The 20,322-nt window shown below is 37.5% G+C and overlaps 1 protein-coding gene across 1 annotated transcript in view; it reads left to right on the top strand.

Moving 5' to 3' along the window:
- Positions 1 to 20,322, top strand: part of TGM5 (transglutaminase 5) — a 302,343-nt gene that overhangs the window by 219,752 nt on the left and 62,269 nt on the right. The window contains exon 10 of the mRNA XM_044090126.1: positions 8,570 to 8,896. Coding sequence (XP_043946061.1) covers positions 8,570 to 8,896 — 327 coding nt within the window. The remainder of the gene's footprint in view (positions 1 to 8,569; positions 8,897 to 20,322) is intronic.

Here is a 20,322-nt window from a genome sequence, read left to right as displayed (position 1 = left end):
GGAAATCAAGAAAAGGTACAAATGGAGATGTTTATGGAAGACTTACATATGCCAAAGTTAAATGTAGTTGAAGCTCAGTTATTAACAGTTATGATAGGAGTACATGAGATAAAATAGTGATGTATAATAAATCTACAGGGATTTTCCAGGGATAGATGCTATTCCTGTGGAAGTTTGGAAGCTAGGAGGGAAAGAAGTGATAAAACTCTGGAAGTTTTTTTTAACAGTATTTTAAAAGGAGGTGAAGCACCCACATCCTGAAAGAAAGTTGTGGTGGCAGTAATACCTAAAGATGATAAAGACTCATCAGATCCAGCTTCATATAGGCCCATTTCAATTCTAAATCATGATTATAAATGGCTGACAGAATGGCAAAGGTGATATCAAAACTGATATATATGGATTAATGTAGTTTTGTGGAGGGAAGACAAACATTGTTCTTGATAGAACAATGATGATCCAGATGGAAGCAGAATGTAAGAAAATACAATTGTTGTTGCTGTTTTTTTTTTTTTTTTTTTGATGCAGAGAAAGCATTCAACAAAGTAAGCTGAGATTTTATGAGTAGGACAATGGAAGCATTTTAATTCCATGACACAATAATATGATTAATTAGAAGGATATATGAGGGATCAGATGTGAAAATTAAAGTAGGGGGTACCTCTCTGATAAGAGCTATTTGAACAGAGAAACCATGTGGGGTACCTTCTTTCTCCTTTGTTATTTGCATTATATGTCGAACCATTGGCAAAGAAAATAAGGGACTCAAAAATAAATTGATATAACTGGTATGGTAATCAAGAAAAGCTGGCTTTATTTGTAGATGATATTTTGTACCTGATACAACCAGAAAAGGGCATTGCAGCATTATGGAGCATTCTGAGATAGTTTCAAGTCTTTTCAGGATACAAAATTAATGAAAATAGAACAAAGACAATAGCTGTAAACTATATACCAACACACAAATTGGTTCAGCAATACCCATATTGATGTGGACATGATAAATTGAAGTACTTAAGAGCACAAGTTAAAAAGGATTATTCTATGGCAGTTATGAATATGTAGGAAGAGACTAAACAAATGATAATTAAAAAACTAAAAAAACTGGAAGCTCTGTTTTATGAATATGGATTGCAAGATACATGCAGTGAAAGTGTTTTCAGCCCTTTAATTTTATACACAGGCCAGGCATATTTTTATCAACCAGAGGAGAAGTTGTGGATAGCAATTAATAAAGAGCTGAAGGATTTTATCTGGGAAGGGAAGAGGGCAGGGGTCAAGTGAGAGAGGCTAATCCTTCAAATACAAGGTGGTTTTGGATGACCTGATTTGAAGGGGTATTTCAGAGCTACTTAGTTAAGGTTCCTGTACATAGCAAAAGCAGAAACCTATAGTTCAAAGTGGAAAAGTTTGCTGATAAAACAGGGGGAGCCACAAGAAATAAGGAGACTGGGATTTTAGATGTAGATTCTTAAGGAAAATAACAATAATCATACAGAATATTATATTCATAAAGTAGCAGTAAGTATTCTAAGAATTAAGCCAACATGGGAATGGAGAAAGGAGATTCTGCCATTAAGAATGACTGCAATTAGTAAAATAATGCAGTAGTCACCTTGAATCAGGCAAATCACACAATTGTAAAAAACAGTTAAGCATGTTTGTCCATATGAATTGGATTTCTTCAGAACTAATGTAAATCAACAAAACATGGTTTAAATAGAAACTAATAACCAATCAGAATCAAACTGGAAATAATTGCAAGAAATAGTAATTAATAGAATGAAAAAAATGATTAAAAGCACATAGGCTCTAAAATAATTAATATATATATATTGTTAAAAAGAAACTTATGGAAGTTTTGCCACTTTCTTTTTTAGTAATGGCACAATAGAAACACATCCATTAATACCAGGATAGTTATCCGCATTTAAACGGAGTTGCCAAAGCAACTCCTTATATTCTAAAAAGTTCTTCCAAGGGCCACATCTAAGATTACAGAATACAATTTCCGATATACCAAATACAAATTTGTTAAAAAAAATTATGACAAACTAAAGAGCGAGAATATAAACCATTCTTGTTAATAGCCTTCTTAATATTATACAAGTGCTCCTATATTTATTTTTTAAGGGGCCGCTTATTGAATATTGTAAAGGAGATTAAAGAAATGGAGGTGGAATCTTTAGAAAAAGGGGAAGGAGCAAACTACATAGAAATAAATGGAATTTGTGAGAACAATACATGCAGAATAATGTTCAGAAGGAGGAAGAATGAAATTTCAGAGAAGGCGAGACTTCAGCAATGTATGTTATAGTAAACTGAATAATAATTATTGAGAAAAAAAACACATATGGATAATGTATAGTAAAGAAAAAAATCTTTGTAATGGTTTTCTTTCCCTTACATAGCTATATGTGTACCCATGTCACTGTGTAATGTGTGTGACGTTAATAAAGGTGTTTAAAAAAAGAAAGGAAGGAACAGAAGTTGCAATTTGGTGAGGAAGAAAGTTCAACCAGCGTAACTTCAGAGGAGACAGTCATGCAATCAACCTTGCTTCTCCAGCCTTCACAAAGATTTACTCTGCTGGTCTGAGGTGAATGATATGTAGTAAAATGGACCAGAACCCATTTAAGGCTGCTAATACATCTGTGCAAACTGACATATAAAGAGACACAGCAGCACTAGAGGCAGAGTCAGACAGTGGAGGCCTCTGAGAAATGAAAGGGAATCGTCAGAGAGGCTGGGTCCCTTTGTAGAGTGGAAAAGACGAGTCTAAAGAGACTAGGACATTCAGAAATATGCCTACTGAGGCTTGGATATCAATAGCCTAGGAAATGGTCGTGTGAGCAAAGACTGTTTTTATTTATTTTATTTTGATAACCAAGTAGGTAGTCTGGTCCCAAGATTCTATAAGCCATGATCCAGGTCACAAGGTAGAAAGCATAATATTACAGTTCAGTTTTTGGAGTATACAGAAATACATGAACTTTGTAGGCAATACAGTAAAATGTTTAGAATGTTGTTGTTTGTCTTTTGGATTTTCCCGGTTAGGGGTCACCACTGTGGAACTCCGGTCTGCAGTAGATTTTAACAAACGCCGAGGTGCCAGCTCGACGTTCAACCTTCAACAAAGGCACGCCCATTTACACATGTCTTTCGAATGCCCACCCAACCGTGGTTTATAATACAGTAGTTAAAAAGCTATATACAAAGAGGGAATGTACATTTACAGCTTCATAGTATTCTAAACAGTCTATGTATGCTATAACCAACAGAAAATATCAAATCATGTAAATCGTATATGAACTTCAGTATATAAATATGATGGTTGAGGGGACAGCAACAAGCAGGGATATTCTATCCATTGTCATACAAGCAGTTACAAGCTGTTACAAGCCATTTCATTTAAAAGGTCTTCTTTGAGTTTAGTCCTGAATGCTGAAGTTTGTTTTTTGTCTGACTTGTGATGGTAGGTGGTCCCAGACAGTTGGAGTGAAACTTTAACAAAGCTCTTTCTCCTACTGATGTTTTGAAGTATGATCTATCTAGGTGTAGTTTGTCAACCCAGTTTGCTGTCAGTGGGTAGTTTTGTTCTCTTAATTGTAGTCTTGATTTTAAAGGTGGACAATGGTCTAAAATAATAATTTTAAAAAGAAAATTGACAAATATCAAGCTGGCTCTGCTGTTTTTGGGCAGTGAATTTAAGCATGCATGTAAATTCCAGTGGTGAGTTTGGGATGTGCAAGCAGTACAAAACTACACATTTTGTTAGCAGCACCTTGAATAGCTTGTAGATTTGCACTTGCATGGAAGTTGAGTAGTTGAAAACCTTTCTCTAGTTTGGGTAGCAGGACATTTCATGCAAGTGCTTGAATTTGAATTTGGATGAAAGGAGGTATGCTAGTTTGTAGTAGCATAGCTTTAACTGGGTTAGTGTTTTGGGTGAGGTTTAATGAGGGATATAATGTTAGCCGCAGGTAGGTTTGCTCAGTTGTGTTATGAATTTGGTTACCTTTGTTGTCAAGCAGTCACAGAGGTGGTAGGTTGTGAAACCTTTGACCAGTACTGAAGAGCATAATATTAATTTTACTAGGATTAACTAAAAGACTGTCAACAATTACCAGGATTGAAAGTAAATGCACATGTGAAATAGGCCTCTCAATTCCTTAGTGTAAGAAATCTGGACAAAGCCAAAACATAATGGAGGGACAATAATGCAAAAAGAGGAACAGATTTAAAAATCGATCTTATAAACCTGGAAAGCTGCTAGAATAGCAGGGTTTCATTAGCCAACATTTTCTAGAGTATTTGAAGCCTCATACTAAAATATATATCATTATTTATTGACTTTAGTCTTCAATGATTTGTCAGAAAATCATGTTTTATGAGTAACAGTCCAAAATATAAGGCAAATATCTGAACATTTGCAAAAGTCTGTGCAGTTGAGTGGTATGATGTGAAAAATGGATGTAACAGTTTATCACATTTCCAGTTAGGAATAACAAATTCATGCATACATAAACAAAAAGTCAGCAATCAATGTTGAATATATCTTAAATTAAGAGCCACATGTCCCTAAAAACTGGAGTGAACACTTCAAATATACTGCAAGTTGAGAGGTACTGAATGCAGTTACTGAATTTTGTTGACTGTATCCTTAAAATGAGTGAGATCATACATTTATTAATGCAAGGCAGCAAATACCAGAAATTTAAAAGTAACGATCAACTTCAAGTTCATGCTTACTTAAGCATTTATGTACTTACTTATATCAAAGCAGTATACAGTAAAAGCTAGACAACAAAATAAGTTAAAAAATAAAGCAAGAATATGACAAGACATTAAAATACAAAATTATACTTGAAATGACTAAAAACAATGATTAAAATAAAGATAACATAAAAATTGGATAAAAAGTAAGTTGATATAGCTAATCAAAGGCAAAATGAAAAAGGCCTCAGTGCCTGAATACTCCAATCATGCTTACAAAACAACTAGTAGCCCCTTGGAGGTTGAATGCAGAAGGATAAGATAATCAATATTAGCCCAGCATATCCTGAAAGTAAGGAAAATACAGGACATGTAGGACTAGTTAAATACACAATGAGCAAAATTGTATACATAATACATTCGCTAAAAGCAAGTTAATACAACTCACACAAAACGTGTGTAATATGTTGGTATCTGCATACCCCAGTGAGTATTCAGGTAGTATGATCCCATGCAAGTTGTAAACATTCACATTCCTTATCCAGATGTTCCAGGCATAGAGCAGTGTCATCTTCTGAGCAGGAAGAGACTATGGAGATCTGCAGGAAGAATGAAGTACTCAATGATGGAGTTATTTCTGAGTCGATAATAGGAAAATGTAATAACTGTTAGAATCTGGTCTTTTAATGTAAGATTGTCATCAACAACCTCCACCAGGCAACCCCACCTTTGACTCAACTTGTAGTAATATCGGACAACAAAACCATGCCAGGTATGCCCTATAACTGGCATGGAAGGCAATGACTACAATCTTGGATTTGCTTATTTTCAACCAACTATCAACCAATCCACTGTGGATGCATTCCAACTCTCTTGCAAATTTTTCAACAGCTGATACCAGCTCGTTATGGAAGGAGAGGTACAGCTGTATGTCATCATCATAGCAGTAGTAGTGTGGTCTTCTTCTCTGAATAATATACCTCAAAGAAAGCATATATAGAGTGAATAACAGTGGCCTGAGTATTATGCCTTGTGTAACATCACAATCAAGAGAGTTAGGTCTGTAGGCATTAATCCCAGCACTACTCTCACTGTACATCTGACTAAATGAGCGATAAGCCAGTTCAAGACAGTACTAGTAATGCCATAATACTGCTCCAGTTAAGTCAATAAGATAGTATGATACACCATCAGATTCTGATAATAGACCATATGGGACCAGCTCAGAGTAGCTGATCATTCACCATGTGGAAGTAATTAAAGACCCCGGTAATGACTGACTCAGTGTTTTCTTTTGCCCAAAAAATCAGACTGAAATAGACTGCTGATGCAATTATCCCTTGGGTAAGGAAACAGTTGATGGTAAACCACCTTCTAAGAGACAGCCTGATGGATTCCAATCTACCTGTATGGATGCACATACCAGAAGTGAGAGGTAAAAAACATTATAATCTGGTAATGAAAAGTCATACTCATTTACATTACATTATATACTGTATCTTGGAAATAAGGATCACAGACCATTGAAGTTACTGCAGCACACAGGCTCAACTCCACATAGTCCTTCCAACAATAGGTTGCAAGTTAAAAAGTCACATCTGCAGGCCTTACAAGGCCTTCCTTTCATCACCAAAAAAAAATACTATGTCTGAGTCTGTCTCGGTCTATATCCAACATAGGCCCTGACTAGACCATCTGACCTCAGGAACAACAAATCCTTGAGTAGAGTCCCTTCTCTACTCCATGACGGACTTCCAACTTCAGGAACAAACATTCTGTTCTTAGCCTTGTAGACTACATCATTTTATTCAAACATCAATCATTGTACATCATAATACAATAATTGTCTGGCTAATTATTGTGAGGTTGTAACAGCACCAGATACATTTAAAGGCATATTCCACCATTTTTCACATGGAAGATACTACAATGTGCATAATTCTGGGAAATCACCTACAACCATAATGCTCAATAAAATACAGTTACTTGTATAAGAAAACACAAAGATGCTAATAGAAGATCGTCTTTGGTCCCCCAAGTTTAACTTATTGTTGCTACTACATTTATGCAATGTCTCCAGCCCTTCATTTTTATTTATTTTCTGTCTGTCCCTGGTTCTTTCCAGACCCTCTGTGCACCTACATTCCACCATTCTCTACAGGGATTCAGTCCAGGGCCCCAGTGCTTTTGCTATGAAGTAACTTCCTGATCTCAGCTGTGTTTCCCTTTCGAGTAGTCTCCTTCACCCTGACCTTCCCTTTGTCCTTGTGTTTCTGTACTCTACTTCATTACCTTCTGACAGTGCAGTGCAGCATACTGACATGTTCCTTTCTTCCTTCCATGGCATGCATTCCCAGTACTCTCAGCCTTTCCTCAGAATCATGTGTCCAGCTTCCCATTGCCACTGTATTAACTCTCACCTGTAAAATTTTAACTAACTTGATACTTCCTGTCTAGATATGACCTCTAGAAATGAACACAATACTTACAATCAGACCTTACGGTGCTCTGTATAATGGGGGAGTGATATCTGCATCTTAGGAAAGCAGCCCAATATTCACTTGGACTGTGCCAAAGCCCTCTTACGTTGCACGACAACATTCAGCATAGAGCTGATTAAAGCATGCTTATCTTTTCTTCATGTGTCTACTTTAAGGATTCTTCTTCTAAAATGAAGTCATCTTTCAATTGTTGCCAGTCAATAAGCAAAATGGTGCTGTTTTGCACACAGAAGCCCATCTGCTTGATATCTTTTCAGCATGTGGTTCACCCAAGCTTATGCGTCCCAACACCTAAGTATTATTCAGTAGCAAGATTTTGATATGTGATTTAAGTATCATGAGCTGAGCTGATCTTAGCACTGAATGCGATAGTGATGTAGTGGTCACTGACGTCTCACACAGCAATCTGCCTTCTGCTAAACAGTTCCATAGGCACCAGCCAATATGTTGAGCCAATCTACAGGCTTATTTATACAAAGCCCAGCCTGCTACATATCATAACCATAGTCAAAACTGCTTTAAACAAACAATTATGCTGGTCATCAGCTTTAAAAAGAAGAATGAACTGATGGCAAAAACACTTCCATTTTGCAAGAATTTCATTAAATTTACCTTATGTAAGTAACAACAAGGTATCATTATATTAGCATTTGGCAAACAAATTGCAGTTTCCTGACCCACTTAGCTACTAGCAACCATTTTGTTTTTCCTTTTGATGTAATACCATCCAAAACACAAAATGCATCTTGTAGACTACGTGATAGCCTGACTGCCTTCCTGACAACACATCGTAACAGAGTGTGCACAGTGATATGCATTACAGGAACAAGTCATTCTGCAGGAAGTTATGTTAAAAATAAGAATGCTGCACAGCCCTTCACCAAACATAGGTTATCCACCCTTCTGAGGTAACCTTTCTTTCTGTCATACTAAGCTTACTGAATCACAATATCCTCTCAGACTTTGATTTTTGAAACCACAGGAATTCAGAAGATAGTCTGTATCTGAAAACACATGCTTACATAGGTGGTCCAAAGACCATTATTTGTTTTGACTTGCTGTTATATCATGGCCATGCATTGACATCTGTCTCATATGCAGAAGAAAGTTACAGTTTTCTCAGAAGGACAATTTTAATTAATTATATTAATATGTGTATATGCAATCATTTATTTCCTGTAGTACCATACATGTTCACCATTTCAGACTATTAAGTAGCAATGACATCAATGGAATTATAAATTCAGTGTACCCTAGGCTACATGACAGCTTAAGTTTGAAAAATATTGCCTTTACTTTAGTAGTAAGAGTTTGCAATAATGTTACTCATAAACTATAACTTTATCCTTCAGGAACTACTCAGGAGAGAGAAGCAGTTGCAAGAGCTCTCCGTAATATTAGAAACAGGAGTCGTTACGAGAGTGCACGTGCTGATGATCGATTACATGAAGACAGTGAAGAACCTAACTTGCCAGCCACAAAAATTGATGTTTCCATCAAAGTAGATAAAACTCCTGTGAGGGGACAAAATATAGACATGCTGGTGAATGTTACAAATAAAAGTCCAGCTAAGAAACACCTCATGCTTTTTATCAGTGCTCAGTGCATGTTTTATGATGGGAGACCAGGCACTCGGTTCTGGAAAAAGGAGGCAGATATTCAGCTTGCATCTAATGAAGGTATAATTCTTTTTTTTTTTTTTGTTTTCTTTTTTTTTCAAAATGCCAGTTTAGATGTTGCAGATAAACTGCAATTTAGCTGTGGAAATATTTGACAGCTGTGTACAGATGCACCCTATACATTACTATAGCATATAATGATGTTTTCTTTAACGATATACAGATTTCATAGAAAACATTTTAATTGTTTAGTAACACATACTGGATAAAAATGATGTTCTATTTTCATTAATTTGTTAATGTGATAAGCCTTCTGAATACACACACCTCTTTTTACAGGCAGTGCATGAGCTTTAGTCTTATTAAGAGACATAAAGTATGCAAATAGAAACAGGGACTCAAAATGAGATCTAAAAAAATAAATATGTTAGGAAACTAGCCTCAGTTATCTGTGGCATCCAAGGATCCAATCTCTGAGGTTAATGAACATTGTTTATACTTTTCAAGATATAAAAATGATCATGAATGTTCAATGCACATCAAATTTATGTAATTGAATATTTTTACAAAGAATTCATAGAAACATTTAAGGGCTGTATGGCCCAGCAGATCTATAATAATTAAAGGGCCGTATGGCCCAGTGGATGTGTATATTTCTTTACCCAATAGAGATGGTTACAATTTGCAAATGATTCAGCATTCTGTTTCCTCCTACAGAGTTCTAAAAATCCCTTGTTTGTTGTATGCATTCTTGAATTTCTTTAGTTTTTACTCTGTCCTCCTTCATAATGACATTTTCATGAATTAATAATAACCTCTGTGAAAAAAAGCAGTTCTTGCCTTTCTGCTGAGCTCCTCTCTCCTCCACCCACCAGAAACACTCCACTTTTCATGAACCAGGCTATTCCATTACGCTAGGTATCTGAAGTTTCCATTAAATATCCATGGCTTATCTCATCCTCCTTTTAAGTTTGCAGACTTTTTTAACATTATGCATTTTTTAAACCTAATAATGAGACAACATAACTTTCACTGCTTTTACAGTGGAATAAGACCTCTGTGCACCCCACATGTGTGGGACTTTGCAGCCATACCCATTTAATTTGATATATTAATTTTACTATGGCACAGCTGTGGGGAAGGAGAAATATACAGGAAAATGTAATCTTGTAGTTTTCTCACTTATGTGACAGTTAATTTTGGGTAAATAGGATCTGGGAGATAATAGCTGCCAAGTCAGTCATTGACTACATATTGGGCAACAATATTCAAATAGCTCCACCACCATCACCACCTCAGTGAGGGAAATTCCTCTCCATCTCCATCTGCCAGCCTTGCATTTGGTCTTTAAAAATATTACAAAAATGTGGAAAGTGAAGTTATTTTTGCATTTGGTCAAGGATACCTCGGTATCATTGCTTCTCTGGTGTTCTCACATTCATAACATCCCTTATGGCACATATAATACCCTAATCTTCCCATGGGTATCAAAATGTGTAGTTGGCTTTTATTGCAATAATCATAATGTAATAATTTTACACTTCTCATAGTACATTAGGAATAAAATAACATGTTTTACACTACTAGCTGACATATTTTTTCATTTACTATAGTCTGTCAAAACGTTCCATTCATATGACTTCATTTTATAACTTATTTGTAAATAAACACATGAATCGACTGGCTATTGTCCACTTATACTCAGTCTCATGTTGTAACAGAAAATACTTCTGAGTCAACCTTTCAACGAAAACCTTGACATAGCCCTGAAACATACTGAGGACTCCAAAGGAAGTTGGTTTCATTACTTAGGAACATCTGGCATATACCAACACAGGTTGCTATTTCTTCTCTTAGAGAGTTCATTACCTTCATTACTATGTCTGGCCCCATTAAGCACTAGTGATACTGTACAGTCTCCTATTTACAGTTTATCATTTAAGAAGATTATAAAGGCCCTGCAAGTTCCCCTCCTTTGTTTTACATATACGAGAATTTCTAAATGTCACATATGCTGATGTTAAATGAAATTGCAGCTCTATGAGTCATTCATGCCACATGTGAGAGAAGTAGAATGACCTTCCAGTATTAGTTTGTGACCCCCAGAATTAGGAGAATGAAAACTGATAAAATCAAAAATAAAGTAAAGGGATCAGCCCCGTTGTCAGAGTGAAGAAGATAGTCTGCTTTGTCTATAACATCTTGCAGTTGATCCTAAACTGTGGGACAGGCTAACACAATGAAGAACACCATTTACATAAAAATTATTGTTTCCAAGTGAAATTTCTGTAGTTTGGTGGAATTATAGCATAGCTCTTAGGATAAAATGAATCTCACAGTATTAAATAGTAGGTTAATACACAGCTTCCTCATGGGATTTCAGTTTTCATAAATTCCTGATCCCAATATGTGACTTTGAATATGCAGATGCCCTTCACATGATCTGATATAAAATGATAAAGACCATGGGATTTGCTTTTTTAACTGTTGCTGGAAGTAGAATCTAATGAAAATGCAGGTCAAACATGTTAGATGATCTTTATTCTATGAATGGTTTGAGCACCACATGCAGCCCACTATGAGTTCTTAAAAAGAAAACTCTGCACAATCAAAATGAATAAATCAAACTTGCTAAAAATCACATGTGCGCACAGAAACTGCAGGTAAAATCACAAAAAATATTTATTTTGAGGGGAGAAAGCTCTCCTGAACCCCCTTATGGGGGATTTTGCCCCCCCACTTACATCCTTATATATGTTAATTACATGATTGCATAATAGTGAGAAAAGCAGAAATCACATGCTAGGGGTAAACACACTTTATTCAACCACATGCTTGTACCAGAACTGCTACCATTTTAAAACCATTCAAGGAACAGCATTTTAGGGGGGTTTCCTCCAGCACTGTGATGGTCAATTAGATTTTGCTAGCTTATAGATGTTCATAGGTTCATAGGTATGTACTAGGCTATAAGGGCCTAAGTAAGCTTAGCCAACAAGGTTCCCTGGCTTACGCCACCCAAGAAAGTTAATTTCCTATGCCCCTGTCAAGCAGAGCCACAGAAGTGATCCCCGGGGTGTATTTCCTATTTCCCATCCACTCATCAATATTTTTCATGAAGAGTGCTAATGAGGAACTTTGCTTGACATAGATGGGTAGCTTGTTCCAGAGTATAGGAAGTCTCTGGGACAGGAATCTATCCCTACAGCACGTCCTGTTTATTATGGTAACAAGGTTTAGGTCCCTAGAGCGTGTAGCTTGGAGGGATTGGGATTTCTTTAGGTATAGCATGTCCAACAGCTCTGGGTTTAACATAGCTTTATATGTTAGGCAGAAATTTCCTTGAAGCAGGCGATATGCTAAAGAGTAATGCTGGAGTTTTTTGAGATGGTCAATGTAGGGCATCTATTTGAGGCCAGTAATTCTCTTTATGAGGTACTTCTGTGGCCTTTCCAGCTGCTGCAGATGTCTTGTGAGGTACATTCCAAAAGGGGCATTGTACTCTATAATGGGTCTAATGAGTGCCGAGTAGAGGGGAACAATATCCTCTTTTTTCCCTGGATGAGAACCCTTTTGTGATGAGGTGTGCCACATGGAAGGATTTCCTGACTACTGTGGTGATGTGATTATCAAAGGAGTAACTACTGTCCACCTGGGTCCCAAAGTCTCTTATCACACATTCAACATTAAGTAGAATGCCATTTATGTGGTAGTTCATGGGTACAGAGTTTTTACCAAAGGGGGTGACAATGCACTTTTTGGCATTGAGCTTGAGGCCATGCCTCTGACACCAGCCATCTGTCTCAGTGAGGCCCTTCTGTAGGATGTCCACATCATTTGGGGACTCGACTATGGCTCCTAGTTTGCAGTCATCCACAAACTTTATTAGCCAGAGGCCTTCTGTGTTAGCCTATACTTCAGAGAAGTAGATACCAAACAAGAGATGTCCCAGGACTGAACCCTGTGGTACTCTACTTGTCATTGGTTTGAAGTCAGATTTGGAGTCTGCAACTTTTACAGTGTGGGTCCTGTCAGTGAGCCAAATGTAAAAAGAACAAAAATTAAAGCAGAGTACTGGACAGTGCAATAAAAACAGAGATAAATAAAAATAAAAGCACTGAACCTACAAGGCTAGAAAAACATAATTTATTATTATAAAAGAGAAAACAGTAAGCGCTTTCACGACAGTAAGGTCGCTTCATCAGACAAACTTACAAAGCAAAATGCTTCAATAAATACTCATTAAAAAGTCACCTGATTAATCAATTAGTGCAATTAAGTACATTTTGATAAAACACCTCATAACACAGTTCAAATAAAAGCTTGCTTCTGTAAAGCATATCATAAAAATCTGGGACATAAATAGAGAAATTTATTAAAAACTATTTAAAAAGGGTTAAATGTGCACTATCTACAGAAATTGCTAATGTCTTAAAGGGTGTGCCTTTAAGAAAGGTTTAATAGAAGAAGCATTGTTTTACCCTGGAGATTTCTCAGCATTGAGAAGAAGAATCCATTTCTGCTCAGCTTTTTCTGTACGATTTTCTAGGTCTTCTCCTCTAATATCAACATCTATAACCTGTAACACAAGAAACTTAAAAGTGTGTGTGTTACCATTTTGTAAGACATGCATTGCTAGGGTTGTTTTCTTTCTTATTTTTAATGTCCCTAATATGTTCAAGAACTCTATCTTTAAAATATCTATTTGTCTTGCCTATATAGTAGGCATGACATTTCTGGCAGAAGAAGAAATACACTAAATTGGCTGTTCTACAGTCAGCATAGTGATTCAATCTAAAACTGAACTTTAACAAAGGATGTGTATAAGAAGAACTAGTATAGATATATTTACATGCCGTGCAATTCCTGCATGGAAAAGTCCCTACTCTATTTGATTCATACAATTTAACAGTAGAGGCATTCCTATGACAAAGATGTTGTTTGATGGATTTATTATTTCTAAAGGAAAAAGAAGGTGCATTGCCAGTTATGCTCGATAGTTCTGGAATGTCATATAAAACTCTCCAGTTATTTCTGGTAATATCGCAAAACTCATTGATATCACTGGAGTATTGAAAAACAATTCTAAAATTATCATTACTTGCAGCTGATGATGCATTCATATTATCTATTTCATTCACATTTCCAAAAATATGGTTTGCATCTACTCATTCTTTGATGCCACGCTTCATCAATGACACTATCTATTTCTCTCTCTGAATAACCTCTATCCAAAAATACATGTTTTAACTGTATGAGGGCTGATCGTGCATCTGCATCTTCGCTATGTAACCTTAATAATCTATACACTTGCCCCTTTAACATATTGCGAGGGACATGTCATGGATGCATGCTGTTTTTATGAAGGAGAGCATTCTTCCTAGTGGGTTTCCTGTAAATGCTGCTGGATATATGGTTAAGCTCAGTCTTTCTCAACTGAACATCTAAAAACTCTGTTTCATGCATTGAATATTTATATGTTAACTTAAGAAACTCAGTAGTACTATGCATATAATCAATGATAATTTTCATAATTTATAATGATAATTTTAGAATTGTTTTTCAATACTCCAGTGATATCAACGAGTTTTGCGATATTACCAGAAATAACTGGAGAGTTTTATATGACATTCCAGAACTATCGAGCATAACTGGCAATGCACCTTCTTTTTCCTTTAGAAATAATAAATCCGCCAAACAACATCTTTGTCATAGGAATGCCTCTACTGTTAAATTGTATGAATCAAATAGAGTAGGGACTTTTCCATGCAGGAATTGCACGGCATGTAAATATATCTATACTAGTTCTTCTTATACACATCCTTTGTTAAAGTTCAGTTTTAGATTGAATCACTATGCTGACTGTAGAACAGCCAATTTAGTGTATTTCTCCTTCTGCCAGAAATGTCATGCCTATTATATAGGCAAGACAAATAGATATTTTAAAGATAGAGTGCTTGAACATATTAGGGACATTAAAAATAAGAAAGAAAACAACCCTAGCAATGCATGTCTTACAAAATGGTAACACACACACTTTTACGTTTCTTGTATTACAGGTTATAGATGTTGATATTAGAGGGGGAGACCTAGAAAGTCGTACAGAAGAAGCTGAGCAGAAATGGATTCTTCTTCTCAATGCTGAGAAATCTCCAGGGTTAAACAATGCTTCTTCTATTAAACCTTTCTTAAAGGCATGCCCTTTAAGACATTAGCAATTTCTGTAGATAGTGCACATTTAACCCTTTTTAAATAGCTTTTAATAAATTTCTCTATTTATGTCCCAGATTTTTATGATATGCTTTATAGAAGCAAGCTTTTATTTGAACTGTGTTATGAGGTGTTTTATCAAAATGTACTTAATTGCACTAATTGATTAATCAGGTGACTTTTTAATGAGTTTTTATTGATGCATTTTGCTTTGTAAATTTGTCTGATGTAGCGACCTTACTGTCGTGAAAGTGCTTACCTGTTTTCTCTTTTATAATAATAAATTATGTTTTTCTAGCCTTGTAGGTTCAGTGCTTTTATTTTTATCTCTGTCAGTGAGCCAGTTGGCAACCCATCTTGTGACGTAGGGATTTATACCTAGTTTAGTGAATTTAGCTATAAATGGGGGATGGTGTCGAAAGCCTTGGCAAGGTCAAGATAGGCTGTGTGAACCACATTACCCTCGTCTACGGCTTTGGTGACTGCCTCAAAGAAGTCGATCAGGTTCAGAAGGCATGATCTGCCCTTCACAAACCCAAACTGGGTGGGGTCCAGAGTTTGAAGGTTAGCAATGTCTTTGTTTATGAGTTCCATGATGATACGTTCCATGGCCTTGCAGACCAGGCTTGTCAGGTTAATAGAGTGATAGCTCCCAAGATCAATGGTAGCTCCCCCTTTGTGTAGTGGGATAACTGTTGTTGTGTGCCATTCAGTGAGCACAAAGCCTGACACTATGATTAAACATGGTGCTTAGGTGGGGAGCCAGTTCGTTCTGAAGTTCATGTAAAACGCAGCCTGGGATGTTGTCTGGTCCCATGGATGCTGTGTTTTTGGTTTTAGACAGTGCAGCTTTTACCTGCATAGATATGATTACAGGGACTCTGCATTCTTCCTGTATAGGTATGGGCCCTTTAGGGGGTGAGAGGAGGGCAAAGTTAGCACTGCACCTATCTGCCAGGATGTTGGCAATATCAGTTGGTTCTGTAATTTTTGTGCCGTTGTGCTGTAACTCGGAGCAGAACTGGGTGTTGCAATTGAGATTCTTGACATAGCTATAGAATGCTTTGCAGTTGCCCTTAGAATCAGTGGCGATTTTGTTTTTGTAGCTAGCTTTGGAGGATCTCATAAGGGATCTCAGCTTCTTACTGAGGCTGACCAGGGAGCTCCTCCACTCATGGGATTTTACTCTCTTTTGCAACAGTTTCTTCCTTCTGTTGTAGAGTTTGTTTATGGCAGAGGACCACCAGATTGGCTTCCTTTTTTTGGAGGATAGCGTCTTGGTTCTGTTTGGGATAGCTCAATCCATGCACTTGTGTAAGTGCTTATAGAGTGCATTTGTGTAGGATTCAGCAGTCATAACTGTATTGTCCATCTGCATGGGTGTCATGAAGTTCGCCACTTCTGTCTTAAGAAGCATGAAGCTGGCTTTGGAGAACTTCTTTACCATGGTTTCTTTAATGGTGGATGGGGGCGGGATGCAGATATCTAGGGTGATTAGCTTATGGTTGGATCTGAACAACGAGGAGTTGACTTCAGGAATGGAACACCGGTCACTCATGTTGGTAATGACTAGGTCTAGGATATTGTTGCCCCTGGTGGGTGTGTGTATAAGTTGATCCAGGGCATTGGAATTTATGAATTCCAGAAAGCATTGAGTGAAGGAGTTGGTACATGAGTAGTTTTCCCAGTTAATGGTGGGATAGTTGAAATCGCCCATTATTAGGGTGTTTGGTTGAACCCTAATATTTTCCAGTATATCAAGAAAAGAGGAGTGGGAATCCCTTGACATGGTGGGGGATCTGTAGCAAGCTGCAGTTTGGATTGCAGTTTTGCCCACAGTTAGTTGCACTTGGATAACCTCGGATGCATTATGCTGCGCAACTAGCCAGGAGGTGTGGATATCCTTAATGAATATGGACACACCTCTGCCTTTGGTGTTCTGGTCCAGGTTAAATGGCTGAAAAGTGTGGTATGAGTTATAGCCTGGTAATGCAGGGGTACTCTCTAGATCCTTAAACCAGGTCTCAGTCACTGCACAGATATCGATGTTCTCCATTTTAAGGAGTGCCTCAAGTGAATGCATTTTGAGATTTAGACCTCTAGCATTGAGTAGCATTACCCTCAGTTTTTGCTTGCCTGTTCCTGTTACGGTGGTGAATCTGTCATTTGAACCTTGCCTAAAAAGGCACTATAGGGGTGGCAAGACCCTTAGCCACTATCCGGAATCCCAGGGGCGACAGATGTAGGCCATCTCTGGCAAAGCATTGTGGTCTGTCGACCATGTCGTCCCAGGCAGACAGATACTGAATCCCCTTAGAATGACACCAGAAGCTTAGCCAATTGTTGAAGTCAATCATTTTGTCCTTGTACTGCAGTATCATTCTGGGCATTGGCAGGATGCCAGTCAGGGCTAGGATCATACCTGCCTGGGCTACAAGATCGGCGAGCTCTTCCATGTCTCTTTTTCATGTAGTCCAGGGAGGTACATCAAAGGTCGTTCACAACAACATGGACAATGACAGAGTCATATTTGTACTTGATGTGGACTGACCTGAGTGCATGGGTTATGTTGTGGATCCTGGCACCTGGCAGGCAGCTGACAGTAACCTTCTCCTTGTTTAGTCTGGTGAGTGGGACATCAGTGTGCCTGACTATAGAGTGACATATGACTAGTGTGTTGAGTACGTTGTTTTGCCTTATGGGCTGTGGTTTACTGGCACACTGAGTCTGTGGGCTCTGTGTCATTTGGGTTGTGTTTGGAGGTGGAGGTTGCTTGCGTTTCTGCTTTGTAGGTCTCTGTTGGTTGAGCAGATTATTACTGAGAGCCTCCTTGAATGTTTTTGTGTTTCTATGTGTGGATTTTGGTGGTGTAGGTTTAGTGGGACTATATGATGAGTGTGGTGTGGTGCAAGTGTTTACCCTCTCCTCTTGACTGTCAAGTTCAGTCTTGGTTGGAGAGAGCTTTGCCTCCAGTTTGGCTAGATAAGTGCATCTGTCACAGATTGTGGTGTTGGGTGGTAGGAGGACAGGGTTGTCTGTGTACATGAGGCAATTGCTACATTGCCCCAAGATGCCCAGATTCATCAGATAGACAGGAGAGAACACTGGGAGCTGACCCTTGGACATGCCTGAATAAAAAACTACTTTCCTCTAGACAAGTGAGGAAAGTGAGTATAAGAGCTGTCTTTCTCTAAGCAAGTGAGGAAAGTAAGTACAAAAACTGTTTGTCTGTAGGTAAAGAGGAAGGTTGAGTGCTGTAGTAATTTGTAGCTTATTTAGCGCTAACAAGTTCTGAACAAGTGCTGAGCATGAATAAGCAAATTCAAGTGCTAAAACTAAGAATCTGTACCTGGATGTTGTGGTAGATAGGCTACCTAGTGCTTACCACTCCCACTGATAAGCTAGAATGCTTCCCTCCAACACAGAAAGGCTTGGGGGGGCTCAGAAGCTTACAAACAGTCCTGGATACACCAAATCTGTATCTGGACTAAACCAGTTACAGGAAAGGTGGGAAACAAGCGCAAACATGGGTTTTTAGACCAGAAAGTTGAAAGAGATGGAAAAACTGCCCACACGGCCAATAAGCTACCATTTCTGGGGCCAGAAACCACTCTTGTGGTAGATAGGCTACCTAGTGCTTACCACTCTCACTGATAAGCTAAAAGGGTTCTCTCCAACACAGAAAGGCTTGGGGAGCTCAGGAGCTTACAAACAGTCCTGGATACAACAAATCTGTATCTGGACTAGACTAGTTACAGGAAGGATGGGAAACAAGTGCAAACGCGGGAAGAGATGGAAATACTGCCAAACGGCCAATAAACTACAATTTCTGGGCCAGAAACCACTCTTGTGGTAGATAAGCTACCTAAGTTATGCAGCTAAATACACTTAGATAAATCCCCTCCTTCAAAGGCTAGAAATGTATATTGGGCAAAATGGAATCTACTCTACTATATTCACAAAAAACTTCAAATTCTTCAACAGGTCATACCCAGAAATAAACCTTGGGAGAGTATGATTTCCTAGGTTCATATTAGCATAATTCTGATAAGATGAATCACTGAATGTGCCAGCAATATGAGCTTTGATAAGGATTGCGTATCAACATTTCCCCAATAACTGCATTCCTCAGCTTCACACATATAGATAAGTAACTGCCAGCTATAAACACATATTGGCACTGGTCATGCCGCCTGAAGGCAGCAGTCACCATTCCCATATACTAAATGGTGCATTATCCATATGCAGTTATACAGGATTTTATGGTATTCATATAAAAAAACTGCCTGGGCTGCTGTTTGATAATACCAAAATTCTAGATCCCCAGTCTACACCTACATTTTGACAGTGAAGTGGAGAAGATTAAGTCTATAATGAGTTTCCTCCTGTATTTGTAATTCCTTCAGTCGTCATTTATATAATGTGCAGATTTGAGCAGTTTATCTAATCAGGCAATGGTCTTGGGATATCCTTAAAAAGAGGCAGCACTGTCTGCTGGATTTACTTGTTTAACAAATGAAAAGTCTTATCAGTTTGCTGTAAGAACGGTTGCATGGTCTATCCCCTCCATAGAAATGCACCCTGAACTGCCTGTGTTGTACTGTATTAAGAAGACTGCACATTCTCAGTTAACTCATTCATACCTTTCAGCTCTTAGCTAACAGCCTGTCAAATTCCTGAGGACTGATAGGATGGATAGGTAGCAAGCACTTGGAGTTTGAATCAATTACATTAAATGTGCAAAAAAAATAAATTAAACAAGTAAAGCAGCTTTTTGCCTTACTTATTTAATATAAATATATTTCCACATTTACTCTGCTTAACTGTCCATTGAATATAGTGAACTCAATGCCATGATTAGGCTACATTTTAATAATAGTGCTTTGTGCATGGTCTGCCTTTCAAGCACTGAAGGCTAGAATGAGACAATGCAGCACAGACAACTAGTGGGGCAAGCATGAAGTAGAAAACAGCTCTTTGAGAACTCTGTGTGCAAATGAGCTAACATTTGAAAGCCAGCCAGTCTGCAAAGTGTGTTCACTTCTAATAACCTGGGTTTGGCAAAGAATTTCAGTGATAGTAAAAAAAAAAAATATATATATATATATATATATATATATATATATATATATATATATATATACATACATATATATATATATATATATATATATATATATATATATATATATATATATATATATATATATATATCACTGAGTGTTTAGTTTAAGGAGGATTATCATGTGATTTTATTTCTTTGGCTCTTCTTGAGA

This window comes from Protopterus annectens, chromosome 12.part0 (genome assembly GCF_019279795.1).
Source record: "Protopterus annectens isolate FY-2018-M chromosome 12.part0, PAN1.0, whole genome shotgun sequence".
Classification (NCBI taxonomy): domain Eukaryota; kingdom Metazoa; phylum Chordata; order Ceratodontiformes; family Protopteridae; genus Protopterus; species Protopterus annectens.
Note: the sequence above shows the minus strand (reverse complement) of the source record. Positions and strands in the feature narration are given on the sequence as shown.